The sequence below is a fragment of the Emydura macquarii genome, unplaced genomic scaffold (genome assembly GCF_026122565.2).
Source record: "Emydura macquarii macquarii isolate MOO-44397 ecotype Brisbane River unplaced genomic scaffold, CSIRO-AGI_Emac_v2 contig_2921, whole genome shotgun sequence".
Taxonomy (NCBI): Eukaryota; Metazoa; Chordata; order Testudines; family Chelidae; genus Emydura; species Emydura macquarii.
The window spans coordinates 722-24,645 of record NW_027133058.1 but is presented as its reverse complement, the minus strand read 5'-3'; the positions used below and the strand labels follow the sequence as shown (position 1 = coordinate 24,645).

The 23,924-nt window shown below is 48.9% G+C and overlaps 1 protein-coding gene across 1 annotated transcript; it reads right to left on the bottom strand.

The window, feature by feature from the left end:
* Positions 1–375: 375 nt before the first annotated feature.
* LOC137167288 (zinc finger protein RFP-like) lies at positions 376–14,321 on the bottom strand. Its single transcript, XM_067569374.1, has 8 exons — positions 13,892–14,321; positions 12,287–12,382; positions 11,671–11,901; positions 11,335–11,357; positions 10,514–10,629; positions 9,014–9,073; positions 7,887–8,164; positions 376–531 (listed from the first exon to the last, which is right to left on the bottom strand). The coding sequence occupies exons 1-8, from the start codon at positions 14,306–14,308 to the stop codon at positions 376–378; spliced, it is 1,377 nt and encodes a 458-aa protein (XP_067425475.1). The 5' UTR covers positions 14,309–14,321.
* Between the last annotated feature and the right edge of the window lie 9,603 nt (positions 14,322–23,924).

The window sequence follows — 23,924 nt, the reverse complement described above, 5'->3', positions numbered from 1 at the left end:
CCTCTGAGTCCTTTCTAGAGGGGGACCGTTCCTCCTGACTCTCCCCTGTGGGGCGAGCCAATAGTCCTTCGCCCCGGCCCCTAGGCAGGGCAGGCGAGCCAATAGTCCTTCGCCCCGGCCCCTAGGCAGGGCTGGTAAACAAGCAGTCTAGCGCCCGGCCCGTAGGCAGGGCTGGCCAAGCAACAAACAGTCCAGGATGGTAGGGAGGGTAAGGTTCTCCTGGGGTGGCTCAGGAAGGGGTGAGGGGGACACAGGCCCACCCATCTCCACTGCGTCCCAGCCCAGGGCCCTAGCAGTGGCAGGGGTACCTGTCACTGCGTTGGCGGTGCTCCGGCTGCAACATGCCAACCGGGTTGCCCCATACTCAGCCTCCGTTTAGGGCTGTCCCTGGGCTTCTTCCTCCCCGTACCCACAGGTACCTGATTCCTCCAGGTCGCCGGGATGTGGTAGTCCCATCAGGCCCTCCACATCCACCGGTGGGAGCTCCGGCAACTCCATGGGCTCCTCCTCGGATGGGAGTTCCTCCAGGTCCTGCAGCCCCCAGGCCGCCAGTAGGGTCGGTAGGGTCTCCAGGTCCCAGGCTCAGTACTGCTCAGGTCTATCCTCCTCGGGTTCCCTGGAAGCAGGCAGCCTGGGCAGGTCCTCCTCTGGCTCCCGGGCAGCAGTTGACTCAGGTGGGTTCCTGTCCAACTCCCAGGCAACGGGGGACTCAGGCAGGTTCTCCATCAGTCCCCAGTCTGGGTTTGAGACCAGCCTTTCCCCTTCAGCGTGGGCTTCAGGCCTGGCTCTAACATGGAGCCTCCAGGGAGAGGGAGAGGCATCCTTCTCCCTCAGCCATCCCCACCTGACTGAGCTCGCAGGCCGGGGGTTTTAAAGGCCTGGCCCCGCCTCCCTGCTTCCAGTCAGGTGATCTTCTTTTGAGCTCTAGCAGCCAGGGTTCGTTTGGTTCTCCCTTTGAGTCTCTCTCAGAGGGGAACCATCCCTCCCGGCTACACTCACTAATAATTTAGCAGCTTCCGGTCTGTAGAAAGTTCCTTAATTTCAGTTCTGGAAACTGGGTTTGAAAAGGATTCAGTTTCTAAGAGAAAATATTCCCATATCAGACAAATCTAAAATCTTCACCTGTTGCATTTCTTTGCAGGCTGGAGTATCATAAATTTGTGTAACATCTTGTATCCAAGGAAGGCTATACACAGCTGAATGACAGTTATACCTGTGTTGGGCAACTTGTAATGACATTAACCTGTAATTAAAATCCAAAGGTATTACTGGACAGCAACTCTATACCTTGTACCCCTGGGCACCTTCCTAGATGGGAACCACCGTGTGAGTTCTGTGAGCCCAGGACAGATGGCAAACCACACAGACAGGGCTTTGATCCTCTTCATAAAACTGTATCAGAGCCTCCATGTGTTCTTCTCCCCGCTTGCTGCCTGGAAACTCAGCTTTTGGCTATTTCTACCATGTTCGCCAGCTGCCTGTTTGGCCTGAGGTTTCTCTGTTGTATAATTTCTTTGCACTGAGGGCAGGAGACACCACCGGCTGAAACAATTTTGTGTTTCCCTATTTCCTTGTTGGAACGGACTCACACTGTTTGCTGTGAGGAAGGAGCCCATTGTTAATTTCCATTCTGGAGGCTTTTGTGAAAAACGTGCCACTAAGGCCCTGGTCCTGCCCCCTCTGTTTGTGTGGAGGGTCACTGGAGCTTCACAGGGACATCAGTGTGCACCGGTGATGCTGAGCCTGCTGGAGTAGGGTCTCTGTGTCTTTGGAGTGATGCTAAATTCACAACAGGCTAAAACCTTGGTTAAGGTGGAATCAATGTTTCTAAATCCTGATTCTCATTTACACTCTGGCTGCTCTGGCTCAGTGGAAGGAGGGATTCCTACCAGCAGTGCCACCAACTCTTGTGGTTTTATCTTGAGGCTCACAATATTTGATCTGTCGGTTTGGTTGCTGTTGTTGATTTGTTTGTTAAAGCGCCAGCCCCTTCATGCTTGTGTGAGGGGAGACTTTCATTTGCTAAAGAAAAGAAGCTTCTAGCCTTGTTGATTGCAGAGAAAATTTGAAAATGGGACCCCAGTGCAGCCCGAAGGCTTAGAAACCAGAAGGCAGAAAAAAAGAACCCAGAATGAATTATTAGTAGTATTTTTAAATCCCATTTTTTTGAAAGCAATCTCATTCATAGAAATGCTATATCTGTTCATCCATCATCTGCCTTAAATACGTTTTTGTCTGCCCATTCTGTGTCTGTAGCATTGGTAGGAGTTATAGTAAATCCACATTCTTACAGTATTTATCTATGTACAGCAAATACTTTCCCTTTGTGTATTTTCCAGGGCAGACTGTGCTCTGGGCTACACCAGTTCAAATCTGGAACAAGGAGACTAACTGCAGTGGATTTGCTCCACATTTACACCACTGTAAATGGGAGCAAATGTGACCCTGTCTATAAATCTTCTCAGAGGTGCCAGCGTGCACTGAGGCTGACATAGTCTAGCAGATAGCGCCGTGTATGTGAAGCGGGAGTGCCGGGGTTTGATTCCTGACTCTGCTGCTGTTGCAGCTATGCTAATCTAACCTGTGGTGTACATGCAGCTCGGTCAATAGAAGACGGCGTCTGTCAGCCCAGCTACTGCCATGCAGAGAAGTGGATAACCTACAGTGAAGGCATCTTCTGTCACCAGAGGAAGTGTCTACATTGTGGTAACAAGGCTGCGGTGCCAGTGTAGCACCGATCGTGTACAAATGGTCTCAGTTTCCCTATCTTTAAAACACCCCAACCTCTGGATTCGGAACTGAACAGTGATTCTCACGTGTTCGCTGGCCCCTCTAATTTGTAATTAATGTGGAATGGCTTCACCAGGTGAGACTGAGAGAGAACCACCTCAGACTGTCCCGTAGCTTGGGGTTAGAGCACTTGTCTGAGAGGTTAGAATCCCCTGTTAAAATCCCTTCTCAGGTGCAGGCCAGATTCTCAGCGGGTGTCACTTGGCCGAGACCCCTTGCAGTCAATGAGGCTTTTCTGATTTACACAGGCTGCGAGTCTGGCCCAATGTTACTATTTCCACCCATTGTGTTTAGACGCCCAGTTCCAGCTGTGTAGGAGGAGCTGGCTATTTCCTCCACAATTAGCTTCCAGCCCTGGATAATCCCCGGCAGCTGAAGGCCGTGTCTTAGGCCCACAGCCACGAAGTGACAGAGACATCTAAGTCCCAGGTTTGGTTCCACTGCAATCCACAAAACTACTCCAAACCCTGGAGTCTCCTACACTGATTCAGTGCCTGTTTTCAGGGTCAAAGTCCCCCTCGCAGGGATGTTGCTGCCTCTGGCCATGCGCACTGCTGCCCCATTCTAGGCATTTCGGTGTCTGTCTGTCACCTGAGCCCAAGAGTGATTCATGGAGTGGGGAAAGACAGGCATTCAGCTGTCCATCTTGCAAGCGAGGCCTGATCCTGCCAGCACATCTACCGGATTGGGTCCCATTCAAACATCTGTCCAGCAGAGGAGGAGGTGGTGGTGCTGGTGCCGGTGCCCACCTGATAACTTCCATCCCAGTGGTTAAAGCACTCAGCTGGAATGTGGGGAACCCAAGTTCAAACCCACCTCTCTGCCGGAGGGGGAGGGGGAGAAAGTATTTGAGCTGTGTCCCCCAGAGCTCAGAAGGTGCATTAACCACTGAGCTCTGGGTACGCTGATTTTGGGAATTGCTCGGCATCTTCTGTTCAAGGTGTTCCACTTCGGTTCTCTCCTTGGACTGTTCCCTTGTTGTGGTGGAAAGGTTTGTGTGTCCCACTGACCCTCAGAACTATGTTGTCCTGAGTCCTGTACTCCTGGTAGAGTCTCTCTTGGCGAACAGGTCTGAGGTGAGGTTCCAGACGAAGCGTGGTCCAAACTTCTCAAGACCGAAAGGGCAGAACAAGAATGATCTAGGACTTATCAGTACAGTTATACACATCAGAGTAGCCGCTACTGCAATACCAAATGGTGTCAGTGCTCAGTTGTCAATGTTGGCTGCATGCGTGTGCCCCTCGTGTAGGTGCTGTCACAGCTCCGCGCAGGTAACCGAGATGGCACTCACGATCGAATGAACGGGTTTGCTGAGCAACGCAGGCACCCGGGCCAGGTTTATTGCAGTCAAAGCACAATGAGAAGCGACTTGTAGCTTACCGGTACACTTCAAATACGAGTGCTCCATTGCAATGGACTCGGCACAATTTAATGGCGGGACATTCCATTATCGTCTAGGCCGGACGACACTGTTCCCTCTGACACCCGCTTTTATACACTGTTACAGACAATTTTGTTCTGCCCCTTCGACATAGGCAGTTGCCACCCTCTTGATGTAGTCTAATGCCACCCCCTTACCTTACATTGGATGTTTCAGCCAAAACATCTCTATTTGTCATAGTATAAGACATTTCTATCCATCAAAGTGTCATTTCAGCGGGTCAGGTTGCCCTTGTTATCTCTTTGGTGTTAGGATGTGCTGGTACCTTCTGCATCTGCTCTACATTTTTAGTAATGTTTTGATATTAGTGATGTTTTGGAAAAATATGTGTGTGCAGTATCAATTCTTCTTCGTGCCGGTTTCTGTGAGGTCGTAAGTTCACAGCCTCACTCCTGCTAACTTGGCTTTATAACAGAGAGGTGGACATTGCAACTATGACGGTCAGTACAGGGGTAAAGAAGAAAGGGAGGGGAGAAGGACACGCCCCATACTCTGGGATGGGTTTGGCTCATTACGTTCATGAATGCTGTTTGCACTGTTTTCCCAAACCAGTGCTGTGTTACCTCTCTTTTGCTATTAAAAGGTTTCTTCTACACTCAGACTCTGTGCTTCGAAAGGGGAAGTATTGCCCTTTGGGGGCGCCCAGGGGATAATGTGTGATTTCCCAGGTGAGAGGGTGGGGGCTCGAGCAAGTTTGGTGTTGTATGTACTGTTACATCAGTATTTCAAATTGTGTTGTCTGGGTAACATTTCAGACAGGATGGCTGCAGAACAATAGCCTGCTGAATTGAGACATTCACAAGTACAAAGGGCCGAGGGGGAGAAGCCAGGGATATACCTGATGAATCACCAGGACTTGCTCATGTGACTCTGGACTCCATTTTGGTTCCTGTGAAATTCCAGAAGCAGCATGGCAGGAGTCAGAGGACATAGAAAGGCAGAGGCCTGGGAGCCATTTTGTCTTCAATCCTGTTCAGTTTCAGCCACCTACCTACCTCTGGATCAATCATCTGCAACTGAAGCTGTGAAACAAGGGACTGAGACCCATCCAGGTACTGGATGTACACCAGAGGAATTATACAAGCCTGCAAACTCCACAATTCTTCTAGAAAACTGATGTACATGGACTTTCAAATCATTTGTATGTATCTGATTGCTTTAATCCTTTAACATTACTCTTATGGTTTGTTTATTTCTTTTTATAATAAACCATTAGTTTTAGTTACTAAAGGATTGGCTGGCAGTGTGGTATTTTGGGTAAGATCCAAACTTATATTGATCTGGTGCTGTGGCTGACCCTTTGGGGTCAGGAGGAACCTTTTTGGTAAAGAGCATAGAGTTTAAATAACTGATCTCTTTACTGGACCTAGTGACTGATTGGGAGTCAGAGACTGAAATGCAGTAAAGGGGGCTGTGTGTATTTGTGTACTGGCTTCTTGATAACCAGTGTGGGGAATCAGAAGCACAGTTTGTGGCTGGTTGGGAAGTCTGACTTCAGTGTCACCCACCAGTGTTGGGAGAATCTGCTCTCCTTTTACAGCCTGCCCTGACCTTGGCATTTTCAGGTGGCTGCCCTAGGCACGGAAGGGTCATACTCACCATTTAGATTTCATTTAGAAACACTGATTAGAAAGGGTGTTTTTCTCAATGGGACAGCAAACACGAGGCTGTGATCTCATTGTACACACCTAGTGGAGACGAGGCAAGTGATACTTTCACCTCAGTGTAGCTAATTGAGGTGAGCCATAACCTCCCACAAACACCCTTCAAGCCACAGACTTTTTCTTGACCAGTTACACTGAGGTAAAACCATTACTTGCCTTCTCTACACACAGATTGTACAATGAGAGAGAGACATCTGCATCCTAGTGTAGACAAACCCCCAGAGACTGTCTCTCGGAGCCGGTCCCACCCCACGAACCCCTCCCTGGAACCCACGGCAATTGCTGATGGGCAGAAGAAATGTGAACAACATATTTCATATACCTTTAGTCACCTTTGAATAAGTTCAGTGACTCTGGGAACAAAGGGGAGAATCAGCACCACGTATTCAGCCACTTCTCCACAGAGCACAGCTGAGCAATTCCTGATTTACATGGTCATAGACAGCACAAGAGACAGAGCACAGGCTGGATAGCAACATATCACAGTAAAACCCAGGTTCTCATCATAGGCACATGCCGGTATAGTCCCTGCTGGCGTTGGGGTGACACAACCAAAGAGAAGCAAATCCCACAGCTCTGCCTCCCAACAACTGCAGCTGGAACATTAAAAAAGAACAAACCAGAATTGTCTTTGATGCTTTATTTACCCTAAATACACAAATACCCAGCATGGGGAAAAGAGGCTGAGAAGCAGCTTCAATAACTACAACAATGAAAAGGGACCCGCAGATTTTGGGAACATTTTTTTAATGACACTAAAATGGCAAAAAAGTCAAAGGCAATTTATGAGTGACAGTCTCATCTTCAGGATGTTTTATAAATCTCTCTGTCCCTTTTCTTCTCCCTTTTCTTTCACACTGTTCATTTTTACTCACCATTTTTCCTAGCCCCCATTTCCCATCCTGTTAATTTCTCTGTGTCTCTTCCACTCTCCTCCGGTCCCTGTCACAGATCATTGCCCCTCACGTTCTCCATTCTCTCCCTGAGTTTATCCCTTCTCCTCTCGCTGCCTCTGGCTGGTTCCCCTCTTCAGAGTGTTTTCCTCTCATTATTTCATAGCTATTTTGCACCCTTTCTCTAGGATTCTCTGGTTATTTTGTTTTACTTTATCTTTTCCTCTTGTTTCCTCTGGTTCAACCCACCCTGGCCTCAGTGACTCTCCATGTTGCCAACCCCAGAAGTTAAAAATCATGAATCAAAACCAAAAGTCATGAAATTGAACCCCAAAACATGAGGCTTCAAAACAACACAGACTGTATTCTGGCTGATCCTGTGAGTTTTGAACTCTCCCTGCCCATCCCCTGCGTGTGTGTGACAATTACTGTGGTGCCAGCCCTGCAGCGACAGAGGAAGGTGACTGTGGCCCTGCGGCAGGAGCTCTGGCTGGGAGCCCCAGTGAGATCTAACCCCACAGATTGTACAAACCCTCCCTGCCGCTGCGGAGCTTCCAGCTTCTCCCAACCCCCAAACCTCATTAATTAATGCTGGGTCCGGCCACCCCCACGTCTGCCTGTCCCCAGCCCGGCTGTTAATTCTGCCCCTGCCCAGCCCCACATCTGCCCCTCAGGGCCCCTCTGCTCCCCCTGCAGCTCCAGGGGTTCTTCACCCCTCCTCCCCCTCCCATCCCTGGTGCTGCAGGGAGGGGGAAGGAGCTTCCAGGGATCATAGAGATGAAGGGCCTGGGACTGGGTAGATGGGAGTCCTCCAGGGTCATAGAGACTAGGGTGTGTGAGGCTAGAGAGGGTCCCCAGTGTCTCAGGGACACAGTCTGAGCTGGGATCCCCACCCCACCCAGAGCCAGGGGCGGATTCTCCCGCCAGGGACAGAGGCCGGCGGGAAAGTGAAGATCGGGGCCTGGTCACCAGCATCGAAAAATGTCACCTGCCCCCGGTCACAGTCCAGACACACCCGGATCCTGCTGGGGACCCGGCGCAGGGGCAGGGGGGTCTCAGGGGAGGTGAGAGCCCGGAACTGATCCCCCACTGCCGCACAGCCCAGATCCCCTCCTCAGGGCTAGGGCTGATCCATCCCTTCCTCCTCACAGACTCTCTGGCCACCCCCACAGCCCAGTATCCCCCATCCCCCACCTCCACCTCCCAGCAATGTCTCCCCGAGGTGAATCCCTCACAGCCCAGCACACAGGGCTCAGTGTCAAATCTCTCAGGGTTGTTGGGCACTCGCTGCCGTGTGTCTGCCCATCTCACACTTTTCCCATCCTCAGACAGGACGAGTTCGGGATGAGCCGTGCCTGGATCCAGAGTCACATTCGCTGGGGAGAGAGAATCAGAGCGTTAGGGGCAGAGCTCAGCCCTGGGGGAGGCTGGGACCATTTCTCACACTCCCCAGCTGCCCTGCTCTGGCTGGGACACTCCTAGATCCCGGGAAGTTGCCCCTGTGTTGGGCACCTGCGGCTGTGCAGAGCTGTCACTGAACTTCCTGTAATGGGACCCACTTTCTTTGCTTCTTATTTTTTTGCAGAGGCTTCAGCTCCCTGCTCCCCCTGCTGGGGCTGCTCCATTCCCAGTATCCGAGCACAGCATAGAAGCTTCTAGTGAGGAGGGAGAAGAGGAGGCAGGTGCCAGCTTTAAACCCCAGAGGGAAGCTCCCCCCAGAAATGCAGCCACTGAAGACCAGAGAGCAGGAGGTGGCATTGGGTGGGGTAGCCCCATCCTTCAGCTGGAGAGAAGGGAGGAGCTGCCAGCATCAGAGGGGAGCATCTCCCCAATCCAGGATGCAGTGAGCAGCTCTAATGGGAGAGCCCAGCCCTGCCCAGAGGAAAGGGAGGATTTTGGAGAAGAGCGATGGGGAGACCCCCCTGCACCGGGGTAAAGGAGAGGGATGTGTCAGCCCTCAGGGGAGAGAGCTCTGTTCTGGGGCTGCTCAGTGCGAGTTTTTCTGTTCTGTTTTTCTGTTCTGCATCAATGCAGCACTGAGGTTTACGTCGGGATTGTTTGTGTGATGTCAGCTGGGGATCTCCTCACTGTTACTGTGTTATATTTGTGGCTGTGTGTGTCCTGGTCGCTGCTGGTTTGGTTGGTAACTTTAGGAACAATCTCATGAAGATGTTTTCACTGGAATTTTCTCATAATTCAAAGACCATCTCCACCTGCAAACTCACCCTGTGTGAATGATGCTAGGGATTCCCCTCTTTTTGTGTCCAGCGCAGACGGCAGAGTGTCTGGAGGGGGATAGAATAAAAGGGAGGAGATTTCAGGCTTTCATGTTTATAACAGCATTCCCCCTCTTCACTCATAGAGCTGTGTTTTCATCATGACAGACAAAGAGACAGAGAGGCCCAGAGACACACTCAGGGATTTAATAGAAACTAATCTGAAACCTTCTGTTTCCTCTCTCATTCAGGCATCTCTCCCCAATGGAATCAACAGCCATGAAGCCTCCCAACTATCCCAGGACAGACAATCTGTAAGTGAGATTTACTTTTCCCTCATCAGCCCCTCCCGCCCTTCAGACTCTAGTTGGTTTGTCTCATTCACTAACTGCCTTTTGTCGTAACCTCGACTAGATCATGCAAAGACTTTGGCAGAAAAGTAACTTACCCCCTTTGGTCCCTTTGACACTAACGAGATGTTAGGAATTTGCAAAATCCTGGCTCTAATTGTACGGTTTGGTGCTCTTTGCTCAGCGTCTCCACAGAGAGCAGCACAATGGGGCCCTTGTGCTCCAGAGGCAGAAATATGAATAATAATAAAATCATTTTATCCATGTGGAATTAGAGGCAGGGGGAAGTTTGGCTCAATGGGCCAGATTCACCCTGTACTGGCAGAAGGAGAGAGGGAGGCAGTTTGTGACTCTGCTGTTCAGTGGCTGCAGGGGCCGGTGCAGACCTTGGCGCAGGCTGAGGAAGTTCTGAAGCCAGCCAGAGTTGTGTCCCTTCTACAATGGCCCCCGTGTTTCTTGGCCAGTGTGCAGAGTGTCAGAGGCCCAGCTTTCCACTGCCCACGTCCCTCTATCCCTCGTCCACCCCCTCCCTCTTCCACCCAGCCCGTCCCAACCCCCACCATTCCCAGACTAGCTGCTCAGGAACTCTCAGGAACACTCAAAGGCTGCTGTGCTGGAGGGATTCCTCACGCTGTGGGAGGGGCTTTCTCCTTCCCCACAGCTCATTTGGCCCAGACTAGCTGCCGTCACGGGACCAGAGCACAGTGATGGACGGGGTCCAGCTTTAACAAGTGGCCTTTAATTTAGGATCTAGATGCCTGCAGCTGTTGTGGAGGAGGCATCAAAGGCTGCTGTGCTGGAGGGATTCCTCACGCTGTGGGAGGGGCTTTCTCCTTCCCCACAGCTCATTTGGCCCAGACTAGCTGCCATACGGGAGCAGAGCACAGTGATGGACGGGGTCCAGCTTTAACAAGTGGCCTTTAATTTAGGATCTAGATTTTGAATGTCGGCCTTTACCATAATTGCAAGGCATGCTTTTGGTACAAATAAAAGTTTGAATTAATCAACCAGAGTGACTTGGACCCCAGCTGTGTGGCATTATCACCTGACAATTAAATAGAAGCATAATCTAATTATGAACGGATTGGCCCAGAGCCATGCTCTTCCTACGGTGTCAGAGGCTTATCCCGATTTCCCCTCCTAGATCTCTTCTCTGTACCTTTGAATTTCCTCAGAGTCTCCATTAGGACAACAGTTTTCTGGGAGAAATCACTGAGTCCCTTTTCCAGTTCAGGAGAAATCTCCTCTGGCTGCTGGAGCTTCCCCTTCCCACACCTGGAGAGAAAAACATTCACGTGGTTATATTTCACTTAGTGACTCATTAGAAGTTCTTGCTGGTGGGTTGCTGCTCTAATGGGCCTGGAGTTAGCATTTCTCTACTTCTCCCAGCCTCAGAGCAGGTGCAACACAGGCCATGGCAGTGCCACCTTCCCCCAAAGGTCCCATTCATATTCTTCACCTCTGGCCTGGAGAGACCAGATCTGGGGATAAAATGGGAATTGAGTCTCTATGTCCAATTCACTACTTGGGGCTCCATGCTCTGAGGGACAGCAGGTTCCCATGTGAAATGTTGTAGAAATCTGCCCACTAAAAACTGATGCACCAACTCCACAGTTCATTCCACACAGGCCTCTAAACAGTCCTCAGGTGGGAAAGACTCTCGATCACTGCTGCCCTGGGCTGAATGGTAACCAGCGCCACAGCAGGGAAAGGCCCATATTCCATCCTCGAATTCCGGCCAAGGATGTGACATCTCTAGAATATAAGTGTGGTTAGTGTTTCCCATTCAGTAGGTAATTCCAGAGTCTTCTATAAAAGGGTGAGAACCTCAGTATTAAGTTGATCAGAGAGATTTGTAACCAAAATGTGACTTCTCAACACATTTTGCTTTAGAGCCCTGGGAACATACGTTGCTAACATCATCTCCAAGATCTTTCTCAGCGTTGTGAAGTGTGAGGGGGGTGAGAGAGAGCCACGTACCTGCTCAAGCTGCTTCTGATATCCTAGAGGAGAGAGAGAGAGAGAATTTTAGCCCCACCTGACACACACTTTGAATTCCAAGGAAGGGATTTTGCAAGCCTGGGGAAGAGAAGCCCTGCCCTCACTCTAGGCCCAGGGATTCCCTTAGCTAATGGGGTTTTTCCATCTCTAATATCAATGTGTCCATGACTCTGCAAAGAGGAATAGTCATTCACATGTCAGTAACGCACACACTGAGTTATGCTGAGATCTCTCACTGCTTAACTCCTGAATCCATGTCTTAGGAGCTGTCCTGTCCCTGTGTTGGCATCTGGAGTGTTTCTAAGTCAGTCTCACCTGCAGGAATTCACTTGCTGGCTTCTGACACTTCATCTCCATCTCACTGATCAGCTCACTGAGATGAGAAATCTCCTCAGAGAGTTTGTTGATATTTTCATTCTGTATCTTCACAATCTCCTTGTCCAGCTTTTCCAGCTGGGCCAGCAGGAGTTGCTCTTGTTCCTCCAGGAACTGCCGCAGTTGCTGAAATTCAGACACAATTTTCTGCCTCTCCTTTTCTATCTGTTTCTGTAAAGCAATAGGGAAAGGGCTGGTCAGGGAACATGGAGCCAGCCTGGGGTCCTTTAATGGGGTACTGAGTGTGCAGGAGGGAGAACTTCTTTGCAAACCCTAAGATTTGCAGGACTCAGCATTACATGGACCGAAGTTCCAGGGGAAAAAAAGAACCAAATAATTGAACAGTGAGAGAAATGACGCATCCACAAAGACAGCCACAAGGGCTAGAAATTAACTCATAACTGAAATGAAAGCTTCGATTCTGCACATGAATCTAACACAGAAAATCTGTGATCATGGAGAAATATATCCACACTGATCAAGGTGACAGAAGAATCTGCCTACAAACAGACCTCTCACCACAAATCTCCACAGGTCTATAACAACAGACACCTACCAGATACTCCTGGCTTTTCTCCTCTCCAGTCCCTTTAAATCCCAAGAGCTTTTCTCTCTCTTCCCTGAAAGTCTTCAAATGGGCTTGAATTTTTTCCTGTAGAAACAGAGATGATTTGGGAGGTTTCATTTTGAAGGCTGAGAGGGGTGTGTAGGGGGATGTTTGTCCACCCAAACCCAAGGTGACTGTTGGTCCTAACCAGCGTATGACACCAGGAACACCAAGGAAATGCAACCGAACAATGGAGACTGGGAGTGTGTCATATTCCAACTTGTTTCCAATTCAGATTCAGTCTTTTTATTAGTTAGAGGGAGACCTCACTTCTCCAGCTTGACTGGTCTGTATTAATTCATTAGTAGTGCAGCACATGGTAGAAATCTGGAGTGACATGGGGGTGAATTAATTAATGTGGTTTTCAGAAGATTAAAGGAAGAAAGTGATTCAAATCCCATGGCTGGAAATATGGGCTGGGATTCTCCAAGGAGCCCAACTCCCAAATGAGGTTCAGCCGTGAAGCTCTGGGATTGCTCTGGTTGTACAGAACTGGACTAAGCACTAGGGAAAACCCCATTAGATTTGCTGAGGTACGTTAGGAAGGGTTGGGGTTTGCCCTAATGCTGTCCTGAACGCTTTCACTAGAAATGCCTCTGGGTAGGTACCTACAATCCCACTCCATGGTAAAGATCCCAGAAGCAGTGGATTCTGGGAGATTTCAAAAGCCTGCATGGTGAGACTAATGGAACCACTTTGGCTGGTCCTTGCCCACACACACAATAAACAGTTCAGACTGACACTGGTCAGCACCACCCAGGGGTTAGTTTTGCAATCCAGTCTAATCCCAATGGTATTTGGCATGGACCTGCGCTGTCCCTTTTATGTGTGGACTCAAGGTGCATGGGGTTCACGCAGCGTTTAGCACAATCACCTCCTGCAGTGCTGGCCGGCATCTCTGTTTAAATCCCAGGGGAAATCTCATCTCCGTCCTGGGCCTGGGGCCTTTATCAAAGCGCCTTTCCATTGTAATAGCTGCCCCTCAGCACTGCTCAGTGCTGCTGCAGGGGTGGCAGCAACTGGTCTGGGCATTGGGATGCCTGGGTTTTATCCTCAGCTCTGCTACTGACCTCTAGTGTGACCTTGGAGAAGTTCTTGTGCCTCAGTTTCCCCTCCCACCCGTTGTCTGTCTTGTGAGTCTGCAACTTGCTCAGCGAAGGGATTGTCCCTCACTGTGTTTTGTGCAGTGCCAGGATCTGATGCAAATAATAATAATACACTGTATGGTACAAATCAGTAATAACAACAGCTTGTAACTTCCTCTTCTCCAATCTGAAGGTAACACTCTCACATAGACGGGCCTGCAGTTCTTTTGATTTAAGCCTCACTGATCATTTAACAGTTTCTGTTCCAGAAAAAGTTTCCCACACCAGGTACTTTTAAAGACTTTATTGTTATTATTATTATTTGCCTGTCTTGCTAGTCTGCCAGATCATTTGTTATAGCATCTCCCGTACAGTGAAGGCTTTACAGAGCTGAATGGTGCAGTTACACCTTGCAGTCAAATTAACTTGTCATTAAAACCCAAAGTTATTAGTGATTAAACTTCCCTACCTTATACTCCTGGGCAGCTTCCTCGATGGGAACCACCGTGTGAGTTCTGTGAGCCCGGGACAGATGGCAAACCACACAGATGGGGGTTTGATCATCTTCACAGAACAGTTTCAGAGCCTCCTGGTGTTCCCCGCACACCTTCTCCCCTCCTGATCCCTTTGCTGCCTGGAAACTCAGCCTTTTGGCTATTTCTACCACGTTTGCCAGCTGCCTGTTTGGCCTGAGGTTTCTCTGTTGCACAGTTTCTCTGCACTGGGGGCAGGAGACACCCGTGTCCGATCCCTCCCAGCACTGGCTGATGCAGGCTCGGCAGAAATTGTGCCCACACTCCAGAATGACAGGTTCTCTGAAATACTCCAGACAGATGGGACAAGTAGCTTCCTCCTGGAGACTTTCCACGGGGTTCTCCGTCGCCATGGCTGACTCTGGACAGTGTAGCTGGGCTAGTTTCACTTTCCTGAACTCACAAACATGCCCCGCCTACAGCAGCAACTGGGTGTTTCCTTTCAACTGACTCACACTGTGACTGTTTGCTGAGCTGGAGCCAGCTCACTGGTAACACTGCAGGGCTGGAGGCTTTGTAAAAAATGTACCACTAGGGCCCTTTTGCTGGTGTGGGGCGTCACCCAGAGGAACTGCGAAGTTGGGATCATTTCAACCCTGGTGATGTGGGCAGATGAATCTTCTCTTAAAGAAACAGTCACATTGGTCAGACCAATGGTGTAACAGTCACACACCATTCCCAGGGCCCAAGCATCATCAAACTTGTTACATGGCTCCCCTCCCACACACATAAATCTACAATCTCATGAGCCACGAAAAAAGTTTGAATTCTGAAATGGGGGTTGCAGCCTGGGCTGGGCCCCAGGTCCTCCAGTGAAGTGAACCCTTTTGTGGGCCCTGCCCATTGATACCCTGATCACAATTCTTATCATTCATAAAACCCCACCTCCCAACCCCAGAAAGCAGAGAATTATTAGACGCTTTCTTCCCCAGTTGACGAGGTAATTGAGAGACTGCACAAGGTCACTTCAGGTGGAACTGGGAAGAGAATCCAAGTCTCCAATATGGAAAGCCCCAGGCACTAGCCACTCATTTTTACTGCTTGTGGGGATGAATACATAAAAACAGCAGTGTAGATGTTCCCACTCAGGCTGGAGGCTGGGCTCTGAGGCCCTCCCGGCTTGCTGGGTTTCAGAGCCTGGAGTCCAGGCAAGGAAGAGTGTCTACACTACTACTGTTAGCCCCATAGACTTGGTGCCATTTTTTTTTCAGTGCAGACATACCCTGAATGTCCATTTCATCTTCCTCTCCAAGTGCAAACGAATGGACATTGTACCAAATGGACTGCAAGTGAAAAATCCATTACGATCGACATATCATACAGCCTATGGTGAGAGATTGTGTCATGCACTGTCAAAAAAGCTATAGAACCACCTGACCAGCATTCTGCACAGCAAACAGGAGAAGATCAAGAAAGAACTCTCAATGCTGGAAATCTCGTGGAAAGCCAAACTTCCACATGACTGATCTTTACAAAAAGAAGACAGACCATTTACAACAGTCACTTTGCTTCTCTAGAGAGTAAAAAGGATTCTAAACTATCTAAGCTCCTACATGCCACAAGGGACCACAACTGTGCTACCTTTGACTCATCCAACATTATTGTAAATCTATCCAGCTATACACTTAACCCAGCAGAAGAGTCTGTCAGTCAGATCTCACTTAACCCAGCAGAAGAGTCTGTCAGTCAGATCTCAGCTGGGGTGCGCAGGAGCTGCTGGGGTGCAAATAATAATAATAAACACTGTGATACAATCAGTAATAACAACCACAGATTGTAACATCCCTTTCTCCAGTCTGAATGCAACACTCTCACGTTGATTGGCCTGCAGCTCTTGTGATTTAAACCTCACTGATAATTTAGCAGCTTCCGGTCTGTAGAAAGTTCCTTAATTTCAATTGTGGAAACTGGGTTTGAAAAGGATTCAGTTTCTAAGAGAAAATATTCCCACATCAGACAAATTTAAAATCTTCACCTGTTGCATTTCTTGCCAGGCTGGAGTATCATTAATTTGTGTAACATCTTGTATCCAAGGAATGCTACACACAGCTGAATGACAGTTACACCTGTGCTGGGCAACTTGTAATGACATTCACCTGTAATTACAATCCAAAGGTATTACTGGACAGCAACTCTGTACCTTGTACTCCTGGGCAGCTTCCTCTATGGGAATCGCCATGTGAGGTCTGTGAGCCCGGGACAGATGGCAAACCACACAGACAGGGCTTTGATTCTCTTCACAGAACTGTGTCAGAGCCTCCTGGTGTTCCACACACATCTTCTCCCCGCTTGCTGCCTGGAAACTCAGCCTTTTGGCTATTTCTAATATGTTCACCAGCTGCCTGTTTGGCCTGAGGTTTCTCTGTTGTATAATTTCTCTGCACTGGGGGCAGGAGACACCCGTGTCTGATCCCTCCCAGCACTGGCTGATGCAGGCTCGGCAGAAATTGTGCCCACACTCCACGGTGACAGGTTCGCTGAAATACTCCAGACAGATGGGACAAGTACCTTCCTCCTGGAGAATTTCCACAGGGTTCTCTGCAGCCATGGCTCCCCGGACGGGCAGTGTTAGAGGGTTTCAATTTCTTGAGTTCACAATATGCCCCACCGGCTGAAACAATTTTGTGTTTCCCTATTTCCTTGTTGGAACGGACTCACGCTGTTTGCTGTGGGGACGGAGCCCATTGTTAATTTCCGCACTGGAGGCTTTTGTGAAAAATGTGCCACTAAGGCCCTGGTCCTGCCCCTTCTGCATGTGTGGAGGGTCAGTGGAGCTTCACATGGACATCAGTGTGCACCGGTGATGCTGAGCCTGCTGGAGTAGGGGCTGTGTGTCTTTGGAGTGATGCTAAATTCACAACAGGCTAAAACCTTGGTTAAGGTGGAATCAATTTTTCTAAAGCCTGATTCTCATTTACACTCTGGCTGCTCTGGCTCAGTGGAAGGAGGGATTCCTACCAGCAGTGCCACCAACTCTTGTGGTTTTATCTTGAGGCTCACAATATTTGATCTGTCGGTTTGGTTGCTGTGTTGTTGTTGATTTGTTTGTTAAAGCGCCAGCCCCTTCATGCTTGTGTGAGGGGAGACTTTCATTTGCTAAAGAAAAGAAGCTTCTAGCCTTGTTGATTGCAGAGAAAATTTGAAAATGGGACCCCAGTGCAGCCCGAAGGCTTAGAAACACGAAGGCAGAAAAAAACAACCCAGGATTAATTATTAGTAGTATTTTTAAATCCCATGTTTTTTAAAGCAATCTCATTCATAGAAATGCTATATCTGTTCATTCATCATCTGCCTTAAATACATTTTTGTCTGCCCATTCTGTGTCTATAGCATTGATAGGAATTATAGTAAATCCACATTCTTACAGTATTTATCTATGTACGGCAAAGACTTTCCCTCTGTGTATTTTCCAGGCCCCTCTGATATGTAATTAATGTGGAATGGCTTCACCAGGAGAGACTGAGAGAGAACCACCTCAGACTGTCCCGTAGCTTGGGGTTAGAGCACTTGTCAGAGAGGTTAGAATCCCCCGTTAAAATCCCTTCTCAGGTGCAGGCCAGATTCTCAGCGGGTGTCACTTGGCCGAGACCCCTTGCAGTCAATGAGGCTTTTCTGATTTACACAGGCTGCGAGTCTGGCCCAATGTTACTATTTCCACCCATTGTGTTTAGACACCCAGTTCCAGCTGTGTAGCAGGAGCTGGCTATTTCCTGCACAATTAGCTTCCCCAGGCCTGGATAATCCCTGTCAGCTGAAGGCCGTGTCCTAGGCCCACAGCCACGAAGTGACACAGACATCTAAGTCCCAGGTTTGGTTGCACTGCGATCCACAAAACTCCTCCAAACCCTGTAGGCTCCTACACTGATTCAGTGCCTGTTTTCAGGGTCAAAGTCCCCCTCGCAGGGATGTTGCTGCCTCTGGCCATGCACACTGCTGCCCCATTCTAGGCTTGTCGGTGTCTGTCTGTCACCTGAGCCCAAGAGTGATTCATGGAGTGGGGAAAGACAAGCATTCAGCTGTCCATCTTGCAAGCGGGGCCTATTCCTGCCAGCACATCTACCAGACTGGGTCCCATTCAAACATCTGTCCAGCAGAGGAGGAGGTGGTGGTGCTGGTGCCGGTGCCCACCTGATAACTTCCATCCCAGTGGTTAAAGCACTCAGCTGGAATGTGGGGAACCCAAGTCCAAACCCACTTCTCTGCCAGAGGGGGAGGGGGAGAAAGTATTTGAGCTGTGTCCCCCAGAGCTCAGAAGGTGCATTGAGCTCTGGGTACGCTGATGTTGGGAATTGCTCGGCATCTTCTGTTCAAGGTGTTCCACTTCGGTCCTCTCCTTGGATTGTTCCCTTGTTGTGGTGGAAAGGTTTGTGTGTCCCACTGACCCTCAGAACTATGTTGTCCCGAGTCCTGTACTCTTGGTAGCATCTCCCTTGGCGAACAGGTCTGAGGTGAAGTTCCAGACGAAGCATGGTCCAAACTTCTCAAGACCGAAAGGGCAGAACAAGACTGATCTAGGACTTATCAGTACAGTTATGCACATCAGAGCAGCCGCTACTGCAATACCAAATGGTGTCAGTGCTCAGTTGTCAATGTTGGCTGCATGCGTGTGCCCCTCGTGCAGGTGCTGTCACAGCTCCGCGCAGGTAACCGAGATGGCACTCACGATCGAATGAACGGGTTTGCTGAGCAACGCAGGCACCCGGGCCAGGTTTATTGCAGTCAAAGCACAATGAGAAGCGACCTGTAGCTTACCGGTACACTTCAAATACGAGTGCTCCATTGCAATGGACTCGGCACAATTTAATGGCGGGACTTTCCATTATCGTCTAGGCCGGACGACACTGTTCCCTCTGACGCCCTCTTTTATACACTGTTACAGACAATTTTGTTCTGCCCCTTCGACATAGGCAGTTGCCACCCTCTTGATGTAGTCCAGTGTTTCTCAATTAAATTTGGCCACGGAACCCTTTTGAACTCAATAAATAATTGCAGAACCCCCCCAAACTCTTAACAGTATTTTTACATATGGGGCCAAAAAAAATGTCGAAATAAACAAATTATATACAAACAATTAGTCAGCGTTTCTCTATTAAATATAAATTAAATTACACTTACACTCGATACCCTCCGCTGAAAAATCCGGGACATCTTCCCTTTTTAGGATGTTTTGGAAAACATATGTGTGTGAACCCTAACAGGTTCTCACTCAGAACCAGTGAGAAACACTGATGTAGTCTAATGCCACCCCCTTACCTTACATTGGATGTTTCAGCCAAAACATCTCTATTTGTCATAGTATAAGACATTTCTATCCATCAAAGTGTCATTTCAGCGGGTCAGGTTGCCCTTGTTATCTCTTTGGTGTTAGGATGTGCTGGTACCTTCTGCTCTACATTGCACATGCAGTGATCAGTCACATGTAGGATGCTGACAGCAAGTTCTTACTGAAACATTAAAACTGTATAATAAAAACAAACCTACACACACAAACTTCCAACTTCATTATCTCAGGCATAACGTTCATCGTGGATGGCGTCTGAACCTCCCATTTCGGGACACTAGCCCCTCCAGCCCCATCTCTTCCAACTGAGGCCCTGCTCTTTCCACCCCCTTCCCAGCAGAGCTCCAACCCCCTATGGTGATCAGAGAATCCCTGGCCCAGTTGGCCCAGGCCACCCAGCCCTGGATGGTCCGAGCACCAGGGAGCTCCAGCCGTGGGGTGCCAAGCGCCGGCCTACTCCAACACTGCAGCCCCAAGTTCTGACCTGCCCCACCCCAGCAATGACCCAGCCTGTTGGAGCACCATCCCACCCCAGCACTGGAATGCTGATCTGCCCCATCTCCTACCCACCCGGCCTCAGGCTGGCTGGCCCACCCAACCCCGGAGCACCAGGAGGCCCGAGTGGTGGGTGGTCCCAGCTGCCCCAAATTCTTCTGGCTGGGCCATCTGCATCCCTCACCACTTCATCAGAGAGCTTGAGCAGTGCCTGGACCACGCTGGGCCCATGAGCAAGAAAGAAAGAGAAACACCTGGCTGCCAGGAAAACTTAGCATCCTCTGGCTTTACATAACCCCACACCTCTGATACTCATATACTCTACTTAACTCTTATCCTATGGTTGTATTGATTTCTCTGTAGTCCTTCCTTTCTGTTACAACAACTTCTTAGTTGGTCCTGCTGCCATCAGTGTTCAGTTACTGCTGTGTCTCTAGTACTGCCTGCAGTAATTGCTAGATGTGCTGCAACAGCCTAGTCCTCTTTTCTTTTTACTGATGTAGCTCTTTCCTGGAGCTTTCAATGTCTCTTCCTGCCTTCTTACAATCTGTTCTCCACCTGCTGTCATCTTAACAGCTTCTGACCCTCCCCTCACTCATGCCTGTCAGCTCTCTGCCTTACATACAGGTTTTGGCTGCTCTGATTGGTCATCCCCTCAATCTTCTCATTAGCATACCTCTCCACCAGTCAACTTTAAGCCTTCCCATATTGGTTTGTTCTTATGAACCAATCACAGCCACTAAATGTATCTTTCAATCAAACTGGACCTGGTTGAGAACCTGCCTCATGTTCTACTGATCCCTCCCTTCAGGTTTTGCAGAGACCTTTATCTCAACTCAGCCTGCCTGTTTGCTATTGACCAAATTATGCCAAGTCCACCAGTTTAGTTTTCTCTGGCTGGGATTCCCTGCAAGCGCAGTCTTGCTGTCCCTGACTGTGACTGCTGAAAGCTACCTTTATTATTGATTAACCCTTACAGTGATAAACAATTACAGATTTATGTGCATCTTAACCTTGGGATTCACTGTCACCGCTCCAATTATTACTCATTGAAATAAGTTTAATTTCGATTTTTTCTTTGCTTCAGCTACTGGTGGCAGAACAAAGTTCTCAGGGCTGTATTCCTTACACACAACAGAGCAGCTGAGAAATCTCTCATATCAGGGTAGGCTTGTGCCCAGGGTGTTCACATCTCCTTAGCCCCCCCCCGTGTCAAGCATCATCCGTGTACCAAGGTATAGCCATCGCCACCGCCGCTTTTAGATAAATAACAAAAATTATGGGAACAGACTGATTGGATCAGGGGTCTCCCCCTCTCAGGTGCATGCCCCAACTACTGGACCACAGAGACATTCTCTCTCTCTCTCTCTGGCCCAGTGACTGTTCCACTGCAGATTAACACTTAATTAGTCATTGGCCAGAGAGTGAAAATTACCCTGTAGTCCTGCGGTTAGGGAGCCCATCTGAGAGGTGGAAACCCCTGGGTCCAGCCCCCAGCTCCAGTCACTCTTTCATTATTTACCAGTGGACCAGCTGCAACTCTAGAGACTGAAGAATCCCCCCCACAGACAATAGCACAGCTGAGTGGTTAGAGCACCCCTTTTCAAATGTGTAACCCCTTTTCAAATCATCTCTGCCCCACTGGCAAAGAAGGGGACATTGACCCTGGGTTCCCCACATCCCAAGTAAGTGTGAGAACCAATGGGCTAAAAGTTATACAATGGGGAGCAGCACCAAAAAAACTCTGACCCCTCCCCCGTTTTGTGTGCAGTGCAGCAGGTACCTAGCCCATTCTCACAGGAAATATCTCCGGCGGTGGGTTCCCATTCGTGGATTGCTAAACAGAAGTAGCCCCCCAGCAACCCAGAGGTAGGAGCTTATCTTCATAAGAGGGACAGGGTCTAGGACACCCCCTATTGTTATCCTCTCGGTGACTAGTTTGGATAGTCCCCAGCTAGCACGCTGGCTCTTGTGGATTGCATTTTAGGGCACCCGCCTGTCTCTGTTCATCGTACAGGGACACTAGGTGCCTGCGTCAGGATTTGTGGATCACAGTGACGTTGTCGTGATTTTCTAGGCACCTAAAAATTAGCTGCGGGGACGCTCAGTGTTGCAAGGCTTAAGTCCCTTCATGGATCCCAGCCTGTGTCATTTCAATTAGATGCTCCCAGAAAACAAAGTCACAGCCCTGGCCAAGGGTGGAGTGTCTCCTTTCTCACTGTCATGCTGACTGGATTGGGGGGGCATTTATTATATTGTTTGACATCTGTATGTCAAAATCATTATAATTCATGTGAGATACACCATGTCAGGTACTGTTAGAAAGGCTGTAATGTGCTGAGTAAGATGATGATGTTTATGTTCATGTGTTATATGTGTAATGAATGTTTTGATATATCAGTATTTCAAATTGTGCTGTCTGGGTAACATCTCAGGCAGAATGGCTGCAGAACAATAGCCTGCTAAATGGCTCATTAAGACATTCACAGGTGCAAGGGGCCCAGGGGGAGAAGCCAGGGATATACCTGATGAGTCACCAGGACTTGCTCATGTGACTCTGGACTCCATTTTGGTTCCTGTGAAATTCCACAAGCAGCATGGCAGGAGTCAGAGGACATAGAAAGGCAGAGGCCTGGGAGCCATTTTGTCATCAATCTTGTTCAGTTTCAGCCACCTACCTACCTCTGGATCAGTCATCTGCAACTGAAGCTGTGAAACAAAGGACTGAGACCCATCCAGGTACTGGATGTACACCAGAGGAACTATACAAGCCTGCAAACTCCACAATTCTTGTAGAAAACTGATGTACATGGACTTTCAAATCATTTGTATGTATCTGATTGCTTTAATCCTTTAACATTACTCTTATGGTTTGTTTCTTTCGTTTTATAATAACCCTTTAGTTTTAGTTACTAAAGGATTGGCTGGCAACGTGGTGTTTTGGGTAAGATCCGAACTTATGTTGATCTGGTACTGTGGCTGAACCTTTGGGGTCAGGAGGAACCTTTTTGGTAAAGAGCATAGAGTTTAAGTAACTGGTCTCTTTACTGGACCTAGTGGCTGACTGGGAGTCAGAGACTGAAATGCAGTAAAGGGGGCTGTGTGTATTTGTGTACTGGCTTCTTGATAAGCAGTGTGGGGAATCAGAAGCACAGTTTGTGGCTGGTTGGGAAGTCTGACTTCAGTGTCACCCACCAATGTTGGGAGAATCTGCTCTCCTTTTGCAGCCTGCCCTGACCTTGGCATTTTCAGGTGGCTGCCCTAGGCACGGAAGGGTCACACTCACCATTTAGATTTCATTTAGAAACACCACTTAGCAAGGGTGTTTTTCTCAGTGGGACAGCAAACACGAGGCCGTGATCTCATTGTACACACCTAGTGGAGATGAGGCAAGTGATGCTTTCACCTCAGTGTAGCTAACTGAGGTGACCCCTAACCTCCCGCAAACACCCTCCAACCCACAGAATTTTTCTTGACCAGTAACACTGAGCTGAAACCACCACTTGCCTTGTCTACACACAGATTGTACAATGAGAGAGAGAGAGAGACACCTGCACCCCAGTGTAGACAAACCTCCAAAGACTGTCTCTCAGAGCTGGTTCCACCCCATGAACTCCTCGCTGGAACCCATGGCAATTGCTGATGGGCAGAAGAAATGTGAACAACATATTTCATATACCTTTAGTTACCTTTGAATAAGTTCAGTGACTCTGGGAACAAAGAGGAGAATCAGCACCACGTATTCAGCCACTTCTCCACAGAGCACAGCTGAGGAATTCCTGGTTTACATGGCTATAGACAGCACAAAAGCCAGAGCACAGGCTGGATAGCAACATATCACAGTAAAACCCAGGTTCTCATCATAGGCACATGCCGGTATAGTCCCTGCTGGCGTTGGGGTGACACAACCAAGAAGAGAAGCAAATCCCACAGCTCTGCCTCCCAACAATTGCAGCTGGAACATTAAAAAAGAACAAACCAGAATTGTCTTTGATGCTTTATTTACCCTAAATACACAAATACCCGGCATGGGGAAAAGTTGCTGATAAGCAGCTTCAATAACTACAACAATGAAAAGGGACCCGCAGATTTTGTGAATATTTTTTTAATGACACTAAAATGGCAAAAAAGTCAGCGACAGAGGAAGGTGACTGTGGCCCTGCGGCAGGAGCTCTGGCTGGGAGCCCCAGTGA

Excerpts from the sequence above, each read along its gene's own strand:
- LOC137167288 (XM_067569374.1), bottom strand. The coding sequence starts at position 14,308 with ATGGCGACGGAGAACCCCGTGGAAAGTCTCCAGGAGGAAGCTACTTGT. Across the intron at positions 10,630-11,334 it reads ATCAGAAGCAGCTTGAGCAG|GTGTGGGAAGGGGAAGCTCC; the intron begins GTACGTGGCTCT and ends TTTTCTCTCCAG. Across the intron at positions 532-7,886 it reads CTGAGGAGGGGATCTGGGCT|GACCTGGAGGAACTCCCATC; the intron begins GTGCGGCAGTGG and ends TGGGGGCTGCAG.